General features: G+C 39.0%; 1 protein-coding gene across 10 annotated transcripts in view; it reads right to left on the minus strand.

The window, feature by feature from the left end:
* ACACA (acetyl-CoA carboxylase alpha) overlaps positions 1-20,975 on the minus strand; it is a 259,834-nt gene that overhangs the window by 144,330 nt on the left and 94,529 nt on the right. For all 10 annotated transcript variants that reach the window (XM_045835837.1, XM_045835836.1, XM_045835833.1 and 7 more), the window contains 10 exons: positions 12,054-12,204; positions 11,185-11,288; positions 8,923-9,004; positions 8,342-8,487; positions 7,380-7,530; positions 3,906-4,040; positions 3,412-3,558; positions 2,893-3,081; positions 2,108-2,208; positions 1,293-1,381 (listed from right to left, as the gene is read on the minus strand). In XM_045835837.1, the coding sequence (XP_045691793.1) occupies positions 1,293-1,381; positions 2,108-2,208; positions 2,893-3,081; positions 3,412-3,558; positions 3,906-4,040; positions 7,380-7,530; positions 8,342-8,487; positions 8,923-9,004; positions 11,185-11,288; positions 12,054-12,204 (1,295 nt within the window). The remainder of the gene's footprint in view (positions 1-1,292; positions 1,382-2,107; positions 2,209-2,892; positions 3,082-3,411; positions 3,559-3,905; positions 4,041-7,379; positions 7,531-8,341; positions 8,488-8,922; positions 9,005-11,184; positions 11,289-12,053; positions 12,205-20,975) is intronic.

Genomic DNA, 20,975 nt, shown 5'->3' on the forward strand with positions numbered 1-20,975 from the left:
TATTCTGGGTTGCTATTTTAAATGGTACATTTTTCTAAATTGCTTTTCTAAACAACTGTTCTACTATAGAGAAATACAGGGAATTTTATATATTGACTTTTGTATGTAGAAACCTTGCTAAACTTAAAATCATTCTAATAATAAATACGCAGATTCTTTGAGGCTTTCCAGGTAGATATCATGCCATATCTAACAGAGGCAGATTTATTTCCTTACTCCTTTCCAGTCCTCATAACTTTAATTCTTTTTCTTGTCTTACTGCATTAGCTACTACATCCAGGATGATGCTGAATATTAGTAGTGATAGCAGGTGTCCTTGTATTGTTCTTAATCTTAAAGAGAGTACTTATAACATTTTACCATTATGTATCCTATAGATTTTTGTTGGAGAATCTTAACATGATTGAAGAAATTCCATTTCATTTTTCACTTGCCAAGAGTTTTCATGAATGAATTTAAATTTTGTCAAATGCTTTCTTCCCCATATCTAGATATGATTACCATGTTTTTTTACTCTTTTAAAGTTATTACATGATAAATTACATTAATCGGTTTTTCCAATATTACTCAAGCTTACATTAGTGGGATAAAGCCTACTTGGTTTTGATGTATTATTTTATACATTGCTGGATTCAGTGTGCTAACATTTTCTTGAGGATTTTTGCTGGTTATAAGTGGCAAAGCCATCTTTTAAAGGATGCAAGCTAAAAGAAAATGTTAGGTAGTATTTCAAATTATATGGTGTTTCACTGCCATCTTGTGGCAGCATGCAGTATCAGCAGTATATACCCTTCAAATCTTAGCCAGGCTGTTTCACACTTCATACATCCTTTAGAGCAGCTCTTCAGAGAAAGCCAGGGATAAACTCTACCTAAAAGATACACTGAAAAGAGGTGGAAAATCTGAACCTTTTTCAGATCCCTGTGGTTCAATCCCTGGATTAGCTGCTGACAGGCAAGCTCTTCAGACAGGGTTTCTCAATTTCACCCTGGTCAAGATTTAACCATCTCTGTACAAGGTCGAGAAGATATCAACAGGAAATGCTAACCTCTACTAGAAAAATTATCCCAGCCCTTTCCCAGAAGCACATGGATTCATAATCTCATCAAGCTGTGTTTTGCTGTTGTTCTTTCTTTGGCAGTAGTGGGATATAGAGGTTTAATTTTTAAGGGAGCTGGGAAAGGAGGAAGAGTTTGTGAATGGTAAGTGTCAGTGACAGGGCGAACTGGCTCGGCTGTTGCGCAGCCCTACAGGGACGCTTTCTCAGACAGGGTCCTCAGGAAGAGGCTTACCATTCTGGAACTGCGTCTCCACTCGCAGGTACTGCCGCAGCAGATCCATCACCACAGCCTTCATGTGGCCTCGGATGCCACTTCGGTACCTAAGCAAATAGAAAAAGTCTCCACTGAACAACCTGACAGGCTTACACTATTAAATAACAGACTATTAAATAATAAACCCAGAGCCCAGATTGACTTTCCATACTTTTCACTGAACTGCTTTCCCTCTGAATATTGGGCAGGACAGAGGCCAGCCTATAACCAACTAGCCAGATTAATTCAAATCCTAAGCCTTAAAGAAATCTGGCTAAAGACAAGATTTTTTTATAAAGAGAAAGGAAAAAAAAAGGTGACCAAAAACCACTTGATAGCCCTGCCTAACAATAAATGGGTTCACTTCCCACTGGTAAGTAGAAATGATTACCACACCCGTGAAATGGCTGAGAGCTGAAAAGTTTATGAGTATCTTCCTTTGGCCAATAATTGGCTTCATAAGCTAAGAAGAAAAGATGTAACATTGGGTCCTATGCTAGAAGAAAAATTTGGGATTTCATCAAAATTGCAAGGAAAAAGAAAAGGAAATTTCTGTGCCTTAATAATTGACAGAAAGATGTAGAATACAAAGAAGTCATCAAAAATATTAAGTATAAGAGTTAGCCCACAATTCTAAGATACTTATTTAGAAGATATAAGATATTTTCCAAGATATAATAAGTGCTTTCTAATTTAGCTAAGTCAAACCTGAAGAAAATCCCTTTCTGACTACTTAGAAGAAAGGAAGGTGTGAGGATGGAGAGGTCTGGGAATCTGGAGTTACATGTAACTACCTCTGTACCAGCTGGACGATACTCTGAGTGTTCATGAAGAAGACTTCCCGTTCAGATTTCCGGTTCAGTGTAGCTGCATGGCTATCTAGGATGTTGGCAATCTAAAGCATAAGAAAGAGAAAAAATGAAGCCCAACTCACCAAAGGGAACCAAAGTATTAACCTGTATAATAACATCACCACTAGGAATCTTCTTAATTATAACATATAATTTATCTCTCTTATATGGAGCAGCTAGAGGTTACTAAGCATAGTTTAAGGGTTTGTATTAAATAAGCGAGCAACTTTTATTTCTTTTCACCCTTTCCCAGATGAACTAATGACTGTATCACAAAAACTATCAGAGTCCATGACAAGCAAGATATGCTAAAGGTCCAAACTTTACTTCCCACTTGCCTGGCTTTATTCCCTACATGTAAATTTGCTTTACAGCCAAAGGAAAAGCATGCTATTGAGGTGGTAAAGAAGTCTTTGATAATAAAACTGTGAATACCCCTCTATTTCAGATTCATAAAAATACCTCTGGTTGAAAGGCAGAGTCCCAGGAACAAACCTATATGGAATACATGGCCAATATCCTTTTCTCATAACCACAGATACTTTACATTTCACTTGCAGTACTTTTATTGGACTTGTATTCTGAGGCAGTTTTTTTGAAGGAAACAATGCTTTACAGTGTAACAACACAACATCCAGATAGTAAAGAGGAGCTGAACAGGAAAAAACCCCACAACATGAACTCCAGAATTGGTAGCCATTAGAAAATGATAATGTCACTATAAATACCTGCTGGCTGGGAAACTGACAGAGGACTGATGTGATGTTGCTAGCATACTGAGCCATTTCCTTCTTAATAGACTTCTCCACGTTGGGGGGTATGCGGCCAGAGACACTGGTCATGATATCTTGCAATTCTAGGAGAGGTAAGGAGGGATCTCTGAGGGTCTTCATCAACCGCTCTACCCAGTCTTTTACCTAAGAAGAAGGAAATAATAAAATAGGATCCAGACAAAAATAAGACAACCCCCAAAATAAAATGATATATCTGAATTCACTATCACATATCAACTTACTTTGAAATTGCAATAAAGAAATCTAACGTAGTCCTTGCTCTCTGGTTTAGTTCCCAATTAAATGTGAAGTCAATGACATGGATAAGAAGCAAGAATTTAAAGACTTCAAATCCCACAACTAAAGGGAAAAGAGGTCCATCTAAAAAAATCCTTATGCGACTTTTAAGCTATCTTGGAGAACAGGTGCCTTACCTTATCTGTATATCCCTTCCCCAAGAGAAGCAATTCTTACCCTGCTGCTAAAGAAAGGATCTGGAAGGCAGTATCCATTCATCACGTTGACCAGATTATCCAAGACATAGTGGAACACTCGATGGAGCTTCTCGCCTCGAAGTGCTGTGCTCTGGATCTGTGGCAGACTACCGGTGTGAAGCTCAGCCTGTCAGCCCCAAACACAAGAGAATTCAAGTCATCTATTACTTTCTATGCAGGGTACAAACATACCATTGCAATTTAGAATCATCATTTAAAAATCGACATCCTTCACCATTCACAGCTCTAAGGAAAGAAGTCAATGAAGGAAGCCTCATGAAAAAAAAGTCATAGAATCTTATTATCATAGTAAATCCTGCAAACTATAGTTTCAAAATATATAAGGCAAAAGATCAGAGGGGAAAAATCTTAAGAAAAACTGGCAAACCAAACACTGAAATCATCTGCCCCTCCGAATTAGCCGTCATGTAGTTAGCTCTTGGAAAGCACTATTAAAAGTACCTTCCTACTTACCTGCTGGACCTTGCTGGGGTTATCCAACTGCATTTTGGCTATTACACAGCCCGGATCAAGAGCTGCTCCAGGCCGCTTGACGTAATGAACACAGCCAGACTCTATAGCTGTTAAAGTCATTACCATCTTCATCACCTGTAATGAAAAATAAATAAAATTAGAATTTGACTTCTCTTTACACAGATGAATGATTTAAAGAGGTCAGTTTTTTTCCTCAACATCTAAGTTGAACTGTATCTTATTCAACCCAGAAAAATGGAAATTGATCAAAATCTCCAAGAGGCTACCAAGGAAGACAATTAGAAAATGTTTCAGGACCTAGCTTCACGGATTAATGACAGCTACTAACATTTCCTGTTTTTAATGTTTACATTCACTTTGCGATAGTTTGTGTTTGTACTTGTTTTGTTTTTGGAAGTGATGAACAAATTTAGCCTTCTCATACCCTCAGATCTAAATGCTCTCTTTGACTGTCTATATAAGATACCCAGGCCAAAAACCTAAGAGTCATTCTTTATTCTTCTTTCTCCCTGATTGAACAATTATGAAGCCCAGCCAAATACATCTTCTAAACCTCTCTCGAAAATCTTCTCTGGCCAGCTGTTTTATTTAGGCCCTCATCACTTCTGGCCTAAAGTGGCCTCATCACTTCAAAACCTCCCAAGAGATTCCCCCGACTGCTAGACACTTCCATCAAGGTCACTAAAAGCAATTACCACAGAGGCCAAATCTTGCCATGTCACTTTTCTTTTTAAGTATATTTTACTGATTACGCTATTACAGCTGTCCCAACTTTTCCCCCTTTCCTCCCTCTGCTCAGTAGCCCCCTTCCCTCTAGCAATACCCCCCTTAGTTGATGTCCATGGGTCACACATGTAAGTATACTGCTCTTAACATCCCCCTATTTTGTACCTACCAATTATGCTTCTTAATCCCTGTACCTTCCCCCATTCCCCTTTTCCCCTCCCAGCTGATAAATGTCCAAATATCTCTATTTGTGATTCTATTCCTGTTCCAGTTGTTTGCTTAGTTTATTTTTGTTTTTGTGTTTTAGATTCAGTTGTTGATAGTTGTGTTGTCATTTTACTGTTCATAGTTTTGATCTTCTTTTTCTTAAGTAAGTCCATTTAACATTTCATATAAGGGCTTGGTGATGGTGAACTCCTTTAGCTTTGCTTTGTCTGGGAAGCACTTCATCTGCCCTTCCATTCTAAATGATAGCTTTGCTGGATAAGTTATCTTGGTTGTAGGTCCTTGCTTTTCATCACTTTGAATACTTGTTGCCAGTCCCTTCCTACCTGCAAGGTTTCTTTTGAGAAATCAGCTGTCAGTCTTATAGAAACTCCTTGGTAGGTAACTCTCTACTTTTCTCTTGCTGCTTTTTAGAGTCTCTCTTTATCTTTAACCTTTGGCATTTTAATTATGATGTGTCTTTGGTGTGGTCCTCTTTGGGTACAACTTATTTGGAACTCTGTGCTTCCTGGACTTCTATGTCTAATTCCTTTGCCAAATTAGGTAAATTTTCTTACCTAATCTCATCTTTCTCATCATTTTTTTCAAATAAGTTCTCAATTTCTTGCTCTTCCTTTTCTCCTTCTGGCATCCTATGATCTGGATGTTGGCACTTTTGGAGATGTACCAGAGTCTTCTTATTCTCTCCTTGATTTTATTGAATTCTTGTTTTTTCATTCTATTCTGGTTGACTGTTTATTTCTTCCTTATGCTCCAAATCATTGATTTGAACCCCAGCTTCCTTCCCTTCACTGTTGGTTCCCTGCAGATTTTTCTTTATTTCACTTAGTGTAGCCTTCATTTCTTCTCTTATGCTTTTGAGTAAGTTCTCTGCGCATCCTTATCACCAGTGTTTTGAACTCTGCATCTCATAGGTTGGTTATCTCTGTTTCACTTAATTCTTTTTCTGGAGTTTTATTCTATTCCTTCATTTGGGCCATATTTCTTTGTTTCCTTGATTTGGCAGTCTCCCTGTGTTTGTTTCTATGTATTAAGTAGAGTTGCTCTGACTCCCCTTCTTAGCACACCTGTTAAGTTATATGGGGCAGAGCCTTAGGTATTTGCCAGGGCAGGGCAACACACCTCACTGCTTTGTAGGTGTGGGAGAGGTTGGAGAGGGGACAATGCCACTGCCTGGCTGCTGGAGGTTTGCTTGGCACCTGCGCCATTTCCAGTCTCTTCAAACCCTTCCTGTATGCGACTAGCCTCCTTTAGCTGCTGCCCCAGTGGTGATATCCAGAGTGAGAGGGTTTGCATATGTTCTAGGAATTGTGGACCCTTAAAATGGGCTCTCCCAAGAGACCAACAAGTTTCTCCCACCACGCCAACCCCCAGCAATTTTTATAGCCAGAAGTTATGAGGCTTTATTTTCATAGCTCTGGAACCCTGGGCTGTGTGTGCAGTCTGGCCTGGGGCTGGGATCACTCACTCCCAAGGTGTCCCTCCCAAGGTGTCCCTCCCAATGTTCACCCACCACACATGAATGTGGGACCACCCGTTCGGCAGGCTGCCACCACCTCGCCACTGCCACACTGCATCTTCTGTGCCACAGCTCCCTGTCTCCACCCCTCCTACCCATCTGGATGAATATGGCTTCTTTAAATCCTTGGCTGACGGACTTCCATGTGGTTCAATTTTCTGGCAGTTCTGGGTGTTTTTTGTTTTGAAGTTAGTTGTGATCCTTCTTAGGGTTGTACAAGGAGGCAAAGCATGTCTACCTATGCCTCCATCTTGACTGGAAGTCTCATATCACTTTTCCATATAAAATCCTCCCAAGGTAATCTAAGCTTTCTTAGTATGCTTTATAAGGTCCTTCATTATCTCAGACTCCATTTATTGGGCATCTTTGCTTGCCATTTCCCATTAAAACTTATTCCATTCTCAAGCAATACCAATATGTACTTGCAGTTCCCTAAATATACCATACTATCTTGCTTCTGTGCCTTTATTACATGGCTGTTCCCTCGCCTTTAAACATTTTTCCCTGTTCTTCTTCACCTAGTCAATTATTATATCTCTCTCAAAACTAAGATCAAAGACCCCTTTCAGCAGGAAGTCTTCCCTTATTAACCACCCCCAACACTGATTTGGGTTAGGTGGTCCTCTGTATTCTGTGTCGGCTCTATAAGAATTCAGAATTTATTACTTGTCTGTTTTGTGTTCCTCTTCTACCTATTATATATTTTTGTGTATAATTAACACTTAGAACAATACCTAACACACAATAAGTGCTGATGCCTAGTATCTATTTTTAGAGCTAGAGATTCCTCATCTGTCAAAGAAAAATTATAAGCTTTGTATTTGATGTTGAAATCTTAAGGTTCCTAACCCTCATTAAATTAACTGATACTCTTTCCTGTCTATTTTCTATTTACTTTCAGTTACTCTTCAGTCCTAGCCCATCCCAGACAATTCCATTCCTACCTTCCCTCTCGTGACCCAAAGCCCAATCAGCCCCCTGACCTCAATCTCAGCATAGCACTGGCCAGCAAACACATGGCCTCCGTCCTCCACAATGTACTGGATTAACTTCCCAGCAGAAGGTGACCGCATCACTGAAGGGTCATTCTCCTTCTCAAACACACAGGTTTTATTGCCAATCGTGATGCGATATCTAGAAGATAAGTGGAAGTATGTAAGCCAATAAAGCACCTCAGGTTGTAACAGAGAGGTAGAATAGTGCCAATCTTAAAAAATATAAAAGAAAGAAAGAAGAAAGGGAGGACGAGAGGAAGGGAGGAAGGGAGGGAAAACTTTACTCCATACAAATACATGCACACAGGATATTCATTCCATCTTCATTTACAATGCCAAATAACAAAATTTGCTTCAATAAGGGTCAGGATAAATCAATTATGATATACCCATATAATGGAATGCTATACAAAACCATTACCAAAGGCAGGTACCTCTATTTTAAAAAAACACACAAAGATGATGATGATGTAATAGCTAACATTTCTTGAACCCTTACTATGTCCTAAGTACTAAGCATTTTTTACATATGTTAATTCATTTAGCTGTCACAATAACACTGATTGTTAAGGAAAAAAATAAGATGCAAAACAGTAGCTAAATACTATTTTTATCTATGAAATATCTATTTTTATCTATTTTTCCTTTAAAAGAAAAACACAGTATGTACATATATGTAACTTGTAGATGAATACAAAATTTCAATACATGAGAACTGTTAACAGTGGGTGCTTATAAAGGGAACTTATTTTTCATATCTACCCACATTGGAGTGGCAGAGAGACAATGTTTTTCATTATAAACACTTTTTGTACTCTTGGGATTTTTGTTAAGTGCGTATATTATTTTTTAATTAAAAGAGAATACCTTGGAAAATCCCAAGAGCTAGTGACTACTGAGAGGAAAAGGTGATACAATGGCCAACCACTGGCCCTCATGCAGCCACTCACCTATCCACTTCTTCCTTCATGTACGTGGTATAACTGCTGCCATCATAGGACAAGAGCAGTCCTCCATCACTCAGCCGATGCACATCCACCTCCACACAGGAGCCGTTCATGATCACCACATAGGAGTTAGGGGACTGCCGAGTCACCTGGGAAATGAAAACCACCGGGCACAAGTTAGTATCCCTTCAAGGTGGAGTCGCAGAAAAAAATTCAGTCAAAACTATAGGAAAAAAGGATCTATCAGAGGAAAAGGAAATTCATGGCACTGGTGCCCTTGGCATTGGTGTCTGTGGGCAGGGCCCAGCCCTGCTTCAAGCAAACAGGGTGACCTTACAAGCTTCCTGGTCAGGTTGCTCTGTCTCCTTAATCTCTTGGTTCTATATGTAACATTGAGGAGCAACCGAAATATTTTCAGAAAACCATCAAATATTGCTTCTGGCTTTTGACACAAATAATGACTGTAATTTCACTAATACAGCCCTGCAGTGAACCAAACTTTTCCCCGTCTCTTGACCTACAGGAAGCAAGCTAACAAAGAGAGACAAAAAATAAGGTATAAGCTTCAGTGGAGTTCAGCATACCTTAAGGACATATTTGACTCCCTCATAGATAAGTTCAACATCTACAGTGTTCAGAAGTGTATGAGCAGGAAGGACTTGACCCCTGAAAGAACAACAATGTGAGATACACTTAGTTCTAAAAAGCTCTAAAAGTTTATAAGGCAATCCCAAAGTTTATTGATTATAGCAATTCCTGGAATATCAATACTGGAAACAACCTAAATGACTATCAGTATTGGGCTGATACATAAATTATGAAAAAGCCATATAATGGAATATTATGCAGCTATTAAAAAGAAAAACAAAGCTTTTGTACTAATATAAAATATTCTCAAAATAATGAAAAAAGCAAGTGAAATTGTAGAGAACAGTTTCAGAGTATGCAACCATTTGGGTTTTAAAAGAGTAGGAGTGGGAAGAAACAACTATTGCATTATATATTTATATAAATGTACAATGTCCGGAAGGTTACAGAAGGAACTGGTATATGGACTGACTACAGGGAAGGAAACTGGATGGACCAGGAACAAAGGTAAGAAGACTTTTCATTGTATGCTTTTTGTGCCTTTTGAATTTGAACCATGTGACTATATTACCTGTACTTAAAAATAAAAACTAAAACTTAAAGAAAAACGTCCTGGCACAACCAATCCTAATCTCCTCCTATCAACTGGGATGTTATTTGAGGTGTTAAAGAAAAAGCAGCAGGGCACAGCTGGATGAAGAGGGAAAGACAATGCCAAGCAGGAAACATCATTAAAGAATTTGATAATAATAAAGAGAGGGAGTGATAGAGCAAGAGGGGAAGGTTGTGAATAAATGGTGAATCTGGGCAAAGAATACACGGAAGTTGTTTAGAGTATCTATGCCACTCTTCTATAAGTCTGAAACTACTTCAAAATACAAGTATTCAAAATAATGTTAAAGAGGAAGGGGAGCTTGTAGAGGAGATTACGGATGACATATCTGTACACTATAGAAACCATTTAATGAGATAGGGACTGCATGCTACGAAATAGAAATCTGTAAGACTGGACTGGTAAAAAGGGGCCAAAGTATATAAGGAGTTAAAAGTCACACCTAGGGGTTTAGATTTCATATAAAAGGGTAAAATGAGCTTGTAAAAGGTTTAGTGCGTCAGAGTAACAAAGTGAAAGACATTTATCATAAGACTTGAGTAACTGTGAAATCTCAGTTCAATTTTCTTTTCTAAATCCTCACCTGAGGATATGCTCACTGATTTTATAGAGAGAGGAAGGACAGAAATTTCAATGTGTGAGAGAAACATTAATCAGCTGCCTCTCATACATGCCCCAACCGAGGACCGAACCTGCAACCTAGGCATGTGCCCTGACTAGGAATCGAACCCACAACCTTTCAGTTTACGGGACAACACTCTAACCAACTGAACCACACGGCAAAAGCTCCCAGTTCATTTTTTTTTAATTTTTCTTTTCTTCCTTTCAGATACCTCAAAAGGGAGCTGATGGAAGTCTACAACACAAGGAAACAAAGTGTCTGTGATTAAAGATCTTTAAAATGATTAGACCTGCCCTGGCTGGTGTGGCTCAGTGGACTGAACACGGGCCTGAGAATTGAAAGGTCACTGTCTCCATTCCCAGTCAGGGCATGTGCATGGGTTATGGGCCAGGTTCCAAGTTGGGGGTCCATGAGAGGCAACCACACACTGTTTCTCTCCTTCCCTTTCTCTCACCCTTCTTCTCTAAAAATAAATAAATAAAATCTTTTAAAAAAATATACAGAGAGAGATTAAAACAATTAGCCCCTGAGACCATTCCTCCAGGTACTCAAAGGCAGAGCTTAGTCTCCTGAATCAGTGTTAGAAATTAGTTCAGCCCCATACAGTCTGATCCTCTACTTGAAAGACTTGAGAGGTTACCCTGAATATAAGCCTCAATTATTATTTCTTAAAAGGCGTTGCAAGTAAATATAAAATATTCAGGGTTCAATGTTAAAGAGAAACACCCAATTTCCTTCAGCAGGGATTAGAAAAATGTGATGCTTGTACTGGACAGAACATTTACTTCAGCAGGATTCTAACTGCAGTATAAGCTAATTTCTAGAATCTGCAGTAGAGCCTCAAATAATTTGCCATGAACTCCTACATCCCTTTTCTCCCGTGCCCATGGGCCAGTGAATAACAGGTAGCAGTAACAAGCTGCCAGAAGCAGGGAAAATAATAAATGGGTCTTTGAACTTCACTTCAGCCCTGTACTCAGGTCCACTGGTTAACTTGCACAACCTATGAGAAACAAAGCCCACCTTTCCAAGGAGTGAAGGAAGTTAGAGATGCTATTCCGCAGGCTCACATCAGCCACATGGAGAGCCCCACAGACAACTCCCAACAGGGTGTCAGGTCGCTCTGCCTGAAAGGAAGAAACATGGGGCAGATTAAAAGCATGGTTACTTGGACCATGGCCTCTCAATTTAAATCGGGCTCAAAGTTGCTGTGAAGATACAGCCAGCATAGAGAATCTCCATCCTTACTGCCAAAGTGATTTTTGACACAAAAACACATTTACTTTAGAATCTGAACAGAGGCCTCATTTGAAGAGAGATGAAAAACAACTCTCTCTAGGGTTTCCACTGAACCAATCAGAGAGCAGCTCAAATACAAGCCTTTGTCTGAAATAAACTCAAAAAGGTAAAGATATCTGGCTACTGATAACCTCAAAGAAAAATAGTATATAAACAAAATTTGAACTTTCAGATAATTTAATTGAATCTAATGATTTTTAACAAAATCTTGGGTAATTTAGAGTAGCCTAGCAATTCAGGAACGAGGGGTAACTCTGCTGTTTTATATGAAGCCCTTCTCATCAGCATTTGTTAGACTAATGTAAGAGTTGTTAACTCTAAGCCAGATTTAACACCAAATGAGGAAAAGAAAAAATTTCAATCCCTCTGTGCCTCTCTGCAAACTACTATTACATATAAAACGACTGTGTAACACAGGCACAAGAACTCTTACAGTGCTAAATTACACTGGCTCCTAGATTTTTTTCCAAGTAGATCAAGAACCATTTACATTAGAATCAGATAAATTTTATCTAGTGACATAGACCAATCACACCACAGGCCTATAAAAACCCTACCCCAGGAGCTGTTTGTGCAAATAAAGCAATACACACCTGTACTTTTTCTGCTATCAGTCTGTCCAGCCAGCCAGTGTCAATTCTATTCAACTGAAAGCTTTCAGTCTCCAATAATTTGATCAGGTATTCAACAGTAGTTCGAAAGTCACCTCGAATAGACAGCTCCTTCAAAGCCACCACCATGTTTCTGGGAAAAGAACAAAAGCGGACCTGTTTCAGCAACAAAAGTTTTAGTGTTTTTCAATCATTTTAAAGAATTGTTTCATTCCTTTGGAGTCTTAGGAGGGAGCGGAGAAGGACAGACAGTTCCAAGAACAAAGAAGGATGAAAATATAAGTTGCTCATTCACATGCATTCCAGATGGGATAATTTATAGTAAGTCAGTACACTTATGAATTCTGACTGACACTACCATGAGTGCATCAGCAAATCACATGCATTTCATTACATGGAGTACAGGACAAATTATGCGCAGCCCTCAGCTTTCACTTACTAGGTTTCCATCATTCCATTCATTTGTTGATGGCTAACTGGAATTAGAACATAATTCTCCTCTCCTTACACCTTATTTATTTTATTAAGGTATAATTTACATATAATAAAATATACTTAAGTATACTGTCCAATGAATTTTCATTCATGCTCATATATTAATTTAAAGGTTTCCATACAATGAGGCAACTGGCCGGTTAGTCAGCTATCAGCCTGACACTTCATGTGAGGGTGTTTCTGTTAGCAGCATTTCAGATGCCTGGGAAATGACTGCTCATTCCTTTTAGTATTCCTCAATTAAGTGTCAAATAATCCAATCTTAACAGAATTTCAAATACTATGGGTTTTTTGTTTGTTTTTTTGTTTTATTTGTTTTTTGGTATATTTCTGTCCAGTGTCTATCCCTCACAGAACAGGTCCTTACTTCAACAAATACTTACTATGCACCTCACAAAGTCAAGACACAAACTAGGCTCATAAGGGAGAGAGAATATAGACACGAGTGCCATTAGAGAGAAATAAGAAAAGTGCTAGAGAGGTTCTAAGAAGGGGGAAAATCCACCTCTCTGTGATTTCATGAAGAATGTAGAATCTGACATGGGATACAAGTAGAGCTGGGAATGTGACTGTGGTAGAAATAGGGTTCTAGGTGGTCCAGGCATTCTCTCCGACTATTTTTCACTTTTCCACCTCTACCTTCCTCTCTACGTCCTCTCTTGGCCTGGCTTATTTTCATATACTTTTTTTAAGATTTTATTTATTTATTTTTAGAGAGGGAAGGGAGGGAGGGAGGGAGAGAGAGAGAGAGACAGAGAGAGAGAGCGAGAGAGAAACATCATTGTGCGGTTGCTGGGGGCCACATATACTTTTTAGAAATCAGTTTAGATGCCACTTCTTCCTGGGAAGTCTTCCTGGACCCTCTCTAGACTGAGTTAGCTGACCCGGCTATATGTTCCTATAACATCCTTACATAAGCCCACTATCATAGATAGCAACTTTACATTGTGTTTAATTGTTTATTTGCCTCTCTTCCTCTGGATTCTAAAGTTCCACGAAGGCAGAGACCCTATTTTTGTCGTTCTTTTATTGCCATCAACAGTAGATATTCAGCAAATATTTTTTTGACTAGAGTGAATGAATAAATGGATGGAATATCAAGAACAAAGCGAAAGAAGGAAGAAAATATAGGTTGTGTTCAGGGAACTATTGAAGCAGAGAGTATGAGGACAGGAACTAGTGGCAAATCCATTCATTTAACAAACATTTACTGAACACTTACTGTGTTCAGGGAATACAGCAGCAACAAAGTGAACATGGTCCTGTTCTCATGGTAGAGCTATTCTAGAGAACAAGAATATGATGAATGCTATGAATAAAAAAATATATATATAAGAATAAAAATATGAGTATGAAGAATGTTATGAAAAAAAGAAGAAACTCTAAGCTGAGGAATGAACTTTTGGCATAAAGTCAAGAAGCAAAATTACTGTAAAGATCATATTTCTAATATTCTAAAAGTTAACATAGTTAGCACCACACCTAGTTAGAAAAAATGTACAAAGCAGGTCAGGAAGTAAAGAGCAAGGCTTCTGGACTAGGTCATAGGACATGTCCTGTAGAAAATACTCAGTGGTCGGCCTAAGCAGAACTGTAAACCTAAACCCCAATCAATAAACACTACTTGGAGATCGTAACTGACTGAGGCAGACTGGGTGGGGTCTGTGTGCACTAGAGATCATGTTTCTTCCAAAGGAAGCAGCCACACACAGCTTTATTAACTTTCCCAAGTGCAATATAAAACCAATGTTGTTATTATCATCCCATTTTTAAAGAGAAGGCAGAAATCCATATATTTATTTTAATCTCCCAGTTTCTAAATACTGGGAATTTTAAAAACACAAACACTTTGTAAGCCAATCAAACACCTGTGGCTGTGATTAGTTGGAAGATCACCAATTTGTAAACTCCAGCATAAACTTTCTTCACTGTGATTTTTTTAAAAAAGGGCAACTTTATATACCAGACAGCTTTTTGGTAGCATTGCTTTAAACTGGAAAAGCTACTTATAGAAACTTCCCTACTTCCAAAAATACTACTAAGACCCAACACTATTAATAAATACTTATTGATTACTACTCTATGTGTACAGTCCAGAAATCAAAGGAATGGTATTAAATACTTGATATAAGGAAATAGACAATTAAAAAATAGAATTAGCTCGATTTTGGATCTATATTCTAAAATATCTAAATGGTCAAAATTACCTCCTAGAGCCATACTTTTTAGGCTAGCAAAATTGCTATTTAGTATTTAATATTTATGTTTAATATAATATTAACAAATAACACTTATGATATACCAGTTATATTTGGATAAGCTATATGCATATTTTATAGTATACTGAGGTCTCTCATATAAGCAATGGGGACAGTTTCTTTATGTCCTTTATATGTGAGTTTAATTTTTATTACTTTGAATGACTATAGGACATTTACAGCTGTACTTTTATTTTGATGACTAATAACAGGTCTTCTCTATGATTTATAGGATGTCAAACTTTTGGTCAAGAACATACCTCCCTCCAGCAACATAAGAAAATGATTTCTTTAAAGCAATCAATTATATGTTTATCAAAAATATTTTATGGGAAGTTCCAAAGATGCCGGCTGAGTACATGGAAGCTGATTTGACTTGCTCCTGTCTCTGACCTGGATTTGCAGCTGATCTTCCAACAACCAACTTGGACAATCAACAGAATCTTAGCAGATACGAAGTTCTGAAGCCAAGGAATACAGAAGATGCTTTGTACCAACCGGTAAGGGGGTTTTATAAACAGAAGGGGAAATACCCTGTCCATGGCTCCTGTTGCAGCTTTGGAGCTCCCTCCCCCCTTGGAGCAAGGGGCCTTAGTTCCATGCAGGGATCACCAACCCTAATCAGGGTAACCTGGGGGGATCCACTGAGTCTGTGAGACCCAGGCTACACACACAGTGTACAGTGTTCACGCAGCTGAGGTGCCAACCTGGAGAGCTCCAGATAGGGGGCTCAGACTACTCAAGTGACCAGGTTGTCACACCCAGGTTTGTCAGAGGCACCTGCAGGCTGCAGCCAGCCACAAATTTGAGCAACATCTCATTCCGTGGGGAGGTCGTATATGCGGAGATTGAGACACTGACTCAGCATTGTGGTACGGGTACAACACAGAGACTTTAAAAGGCACTGAAAGGTGGCCAGGCAAGGACCTGGGCAGAGCTGCCCTGCCAGCAGGGACCAGATTGAAAATGCAGCAGTGGAGCTCCCTCCCCTTTTAGCTGTAGGGCCATAAGGATTCTTGCAGCAATATAGAGGCAAGTGGAGGCTATTGGCTCTCTGGTGGCAGGTTGTGGTGAGGTTCCACCACACCTGTGAAAATCAGAGATTGCAATTCAGCATAAAGTGCTTCTGTGTTTTGGGCGTAAAGCTGAAGAGATCACAATACAAATTCAGATTAAGAGAGGAACCTAGACAAATGGAAAAATTGTTTTTTTGACCCATTCTGAACTTTTCTCAGCCATGCCAAGTCATGCTGGATCTCCAGGTCCTTTCCCACTGAATCCAACTGGGCCGGAGATTAGAAATTTGCACAACAAAGGTTTTCTGGGCCCTGCCAAGCTGAGTTCGAAAGAGGCTGCCTGGAACAGAGTTCTGGACTGCACCTCCTGCAAAGGCTGTGGGATGGAAATTAGGCAAGAGTTAAGCATCTGGGACACTTGGAAGCCAGGCAAACCACCCCACATAACACAATCCTCTGGGAAAGGAAAAGTGTGCCCATCCCCCTCCTGCAGGGTTGCAGGCAACACCTCCAATGGGGAGAATCTGCAGAACAGTCCTGCCAGGTACAAGACTCCCCCACTAGGTGTATTTCCACAGGGAGAGAGAAGGAGAAACTTCAAACAGGGACTCTCAAAATATGAGAATTTTAGAGGATATCACCTGGGAGCAGGATAGAGAGCTTCACCTCCTACTGAGTCTTAGATTGAGAAAGAAAATTTAGTCCCCACCTAGTCTGGTCTTGCTCCAACCCCAATGGGAGGTTCTTTTGATCTATCTCCCAAAGTCCAGAGCTGCTGAGCCCAGTCCTGCAAAAGGGGAAGTTTAATGTACTCATCCTGAACCAAGAGTGAACCCCCTGAGGAAGCAAGAACCCAAATTGGCAAAGGGTTGGCTCTGCTTAGGGACTACTCTCCCCTCACCGAGTGCCCTACGGACTGCAATTACTACACACTGATAGCCCTATTTCAACAGACCTGGTCTCAGTTTACAGACCTTTATCAAAAGGTTCTGGAGAAAACCCAGGCAACCACAGGGAAGGGCAGAGAGGCTGAAAGAGGGAGGCCAACCCCGGGAGCTTTGGCTCTTATACAGAGCTGCCATCGGCTCCAAGCAGGAAAGAGCTGACTCTTTTACATAGATTGGCCCCACATACAAAAGACAGCCAACTCTTTAGCAACTATTCTCTACTGGAAATAATCTGGGACAGACCAAGACGTGTGGCACATGGACAGGGGAAAACATCCACCATCTTCTCTGAAGTCTGAACAGCTCCCCCCAAGAGACATCCAGCAGTCCCATCTTCCAGATTGTGCTAGATGTCCTATCGGAAACAAATGGGTCAGTGACCAGCCTAAGACTAATAGCAGGACCACAGATATAGGCAGGTGGAGGTAGTACCCGTGGTGCTTTCAGTCATTAGTTGACCCATCCCTGGGCCTTGTGCTGATAAGTCATCAGCAATGCAGAGAAGCAAAAGCCCAGTCTGAAGGAGACGGCCACAGGGTATGAATCACTTGTACCTTCAGAAAGTCTTCCTAGAGCTAGATGTGCACAGTATCTGACATCGGCTTACACCAGCTTTGGACAACACCAGAGTTGTATCCAGAAGCAGAACCCAGCAGGCAAACACTAAACTCTGCTGAGAGGAATTCCACTTTGTTCTTTCCCATTTTTGCATTATTTTTTCTCCCACACAGCTTTTTAACATTTTTTATTTTTCCTCAATTTTGTTTCTATTTTTCATTATTTTAATTTCAGTATCTCATAATTTACTCTTCCCTTTTCTTACTCTATTTTGCCTTCTTCCTTCCCTTTCTTATTTTTCATTTTAAATTTTATTTTTCTTTTTTTGACATTTTATGGCAATTCCTTATTTCTATTCCTTACTCTTACTATTTTTTATTCTCTAACAATCATTTTTCTTTCCTTTAGTCATTCCATGTTCTCTTTTTCTTTCTTATAATATTCCCTTTCCAACATTATTAATCTTTGCTCAATTGTCACCGATACTCCTCATGTTGGGGGGGCAGTATTTTTGCTTGTGTGGGTTTTGTTTTCCGTGTTGTTTTGCTTTGTTCTGTTAGCACCTGTACAACAGCATATGAGACGTGGTGCGGGTGGAGACTCTCAGTCAGCCAGCCAGAGGGGGGAACCCACCAATGAATGGGCCAGTAACAATCAAAACCCAAATACAACAGGAGAGCCCATATAAACTGTATAAAAGGCATCCCTAGAGCATCCAGCTCAAGAGATCAAGGAGACTACACCCCTGAGTCCCACAGGACTCCTGCCACATAAGGCCCTCCCACAAAGACAAGGGGTCAAATCTAATCAAAATCAATTTAATACATAGAAACAAACAAAAAGAGTCAGCTAAAACGGGAGACAAAGAAACAACCCCCAATTGAATGTAAAGGTGGAATCCCCAGAAAAAGAGCTAAATGAAATTGAAGCAAGCAATTTATCGGACATAGAATTCAAAGTAATGGTTATAAGGATGCACAAGGAACTTAGTGAGAACTACAAGGAACTTTATGGGAACTAAAAAAAAACTTAGTGGGAACTGTGTCAGCATGAAAAAGGACACTACGAATAAGAACCAAGTGGAAATGAAGACTACAATATCTAAAATGAAGAAGATACTAGAAGGAATTAAATGCAGGCCAGATGAAGCAAAGGATCAAATCAGTGAGTTGGAAGACAAGGTAGAAAAAAACATGCAGTCAGAGCAACAAAGTGAAAAAAAGACTTAAAAAGAACAAGGATAGTTTAAGGCAGCTTTGGGGCAACATAATATGTAGCAATATTCACATCGTAGGGATACCAGAAGGAGAAGAAAAGGAGCAAGAGATAGAAAACCTGTTTGAAAAAATAATAACAGAAAACTTCCCTAACTTGGTAAAGGAAAAAGTCATGCAAGTTCAGTAAGTACAGAGAGTCCCAACCAAGATGAATCCAAAGAGGCCCACTCCAATACACACCACAGTTAAAATGGCAAAATCTAAAGACAAAGAGAGAATCTTAAAGGAAGCAAGGGAGAAACAGCCAGTAACATACAAGGGAACTCCAATAAGACTATCAGCTGATTTCTCAACAGAAATAGTACAAGCCAAAAGGGACCGGCACAATGTATTCCAAGTAATGAAAAGCAAGGACCTGCAACCAAGAACATTCTATCCAGCAAGACTCTCATTTAAAATGGAAAATAAAAAAGAGCTTCACAGTTAAATTTTTTTAAAAAGGCAAAGGAGTACATCTCTATCAAACTAGCATTACAAGAGATACTAAAGGAACTGCTTTAAGAAGAAGAAAAAAATAGAGAGGAATGCAGGTACAAAGGGTAAAAATGGCAATGAATAAGTACCCATCAATAATAACCTTAAGCCCTGGCTGGTGTGGCTCAGTCAACTGAGCCTCAGACTGTGAACCAAAGAATCACAGGTTTGATTCCCAGTCAGGGCACATGAGGGGCAACCACACATTGACGTTTCTCTCCCTCTCCTTCTCCTTCCCTTCCTCTCTCTCTAAAAATAAATAAATAAATAAATAAATAAATCTTTAAAAAATAATAATAACCTTAAATGTAAATGGATTAAATGCTCCGATTAAAAGACATAGGGTAGTTGAATGGATAAGAAAACATGGCCCACATATATGTTGTGTACAAGAGACACACCTGAGAACAAAAGATTTACACAGGCTGTAAGTGAAGGGATGAAAAAAAAAATTCCATGCAAATGGACATGATTAAAAAACCTGGGGTAGCAATAATTATATCAGACAAAACAGACTTCAAAACAAGGGCCATAACAAGAGACAAAGAAAGTCACTACATAATACTTAAGAGGACAGTCCAACAAGAGGATATAACCTTTGTAAACATGTATGCACCCAATATAGGAGCAACTAAATATATAAAGAAAATCTTGGAGGACTTTAAAAAAGAGATCAACAGCAATCAGTCATTGTGGGGGATATTAACACCCCACTGTCAACAATGAATAGATCTTCTAGACAAAAAAGTCAACAAGGATAAATCAGCCTTAAACGACACTCTAGATCAAATGGACTTAATTGATATTTACAGAATGCTGCGTTGACAAGAAGCAAAATAAACATTCTTATTAAACACACATGGATCATTTTCAAAGCTGGACCACATGGTAGGACATAAAACAAGCCTTAAAAATTTCAAGAAAATTGAAATCATATCAAGCATCTTCTCGGACCACAATGGCTTGAGACTTGAAACCAAACTCAAGGAAAAAGCTCAGAAACATTCAAATATATGGACGCTGAATAACATGCTATTAAATAATGAATGGGTTAACAATGAGATCAAGGAGGAAATCAAAAAGTACCGGGAAACAAATGAAAACAAACTTACCACAACCCAAAACCTATGGGACACCAGCAAAAGCAATTCTGAAGGGGGAGGTTAATAGAATTATAGCCCTACCTAAAGAAGATAGAAAAATCTCAAATAAACTTAGCCCTCCAACTAAAAGAACTAGAGGAAGAAGAACAAACACTCAGTGTGAATAGAATGAAGAAAATAATCAAGACCAGAGCAGAAATAAATGACATAGACTAAAAAATCAATTAAAAAAAATCAATGAATCCAAGAGCTGGTTCTTGGAAAAGATAAACAAAACTGACAAGACTTTAACCAAACTAATCAAGAAAATGAGAAGACCCATAGAAATAAAATCAGAAATGAAAGAGGAAAAGTAACAACTGATACCACAGAAATACAAAGTATTTTAAGAAATTACTATGAACAACATATACCAAGAAATTGGACAATCTGAGCAAAATGGATAAATTTCTAGAAACATATAATCTCCCAAAACTGAATCAGGAAGAAGAAGAAAACCTGAATAGATTGATAACAGCTATCAAAATTGAAGCAGTAATCAAAAAACACCCAGCATACAAAAGCCCTGGACCAGATGGCTTCACAGGCAAACTTTACCAAACATTAAAAGAAGAACACACACCTATCCTTCTCAAACTGTTCCAACTGATTCAAGAAGAGGGAAAACTCCCAAACTCTTTTTATGAGGACAGTATTATCCTAATTCCAAAACCAGATACAGACACTTTTTACAAAGAAATAAAATTACAGGCCAATATCTCTGATGAACATAGGTG

The sequence above is a fragment of the Phyllostomus hastatus genome, unplaced genomic scaffold, assembly GCF_019186645.2.
Source record: "Phyllostomus hastatus isolate PE091 unplaced genomic scaffold, TTU_PhHast_1.1 phas_contig_210, whole genome shotgun sequence".
NCBI lineage: Eukaryota > Metazoa > Chordata > Mammalia > Chiroptera > Phyllostomidae > Phyllostomus > Phyllostomus hastatus.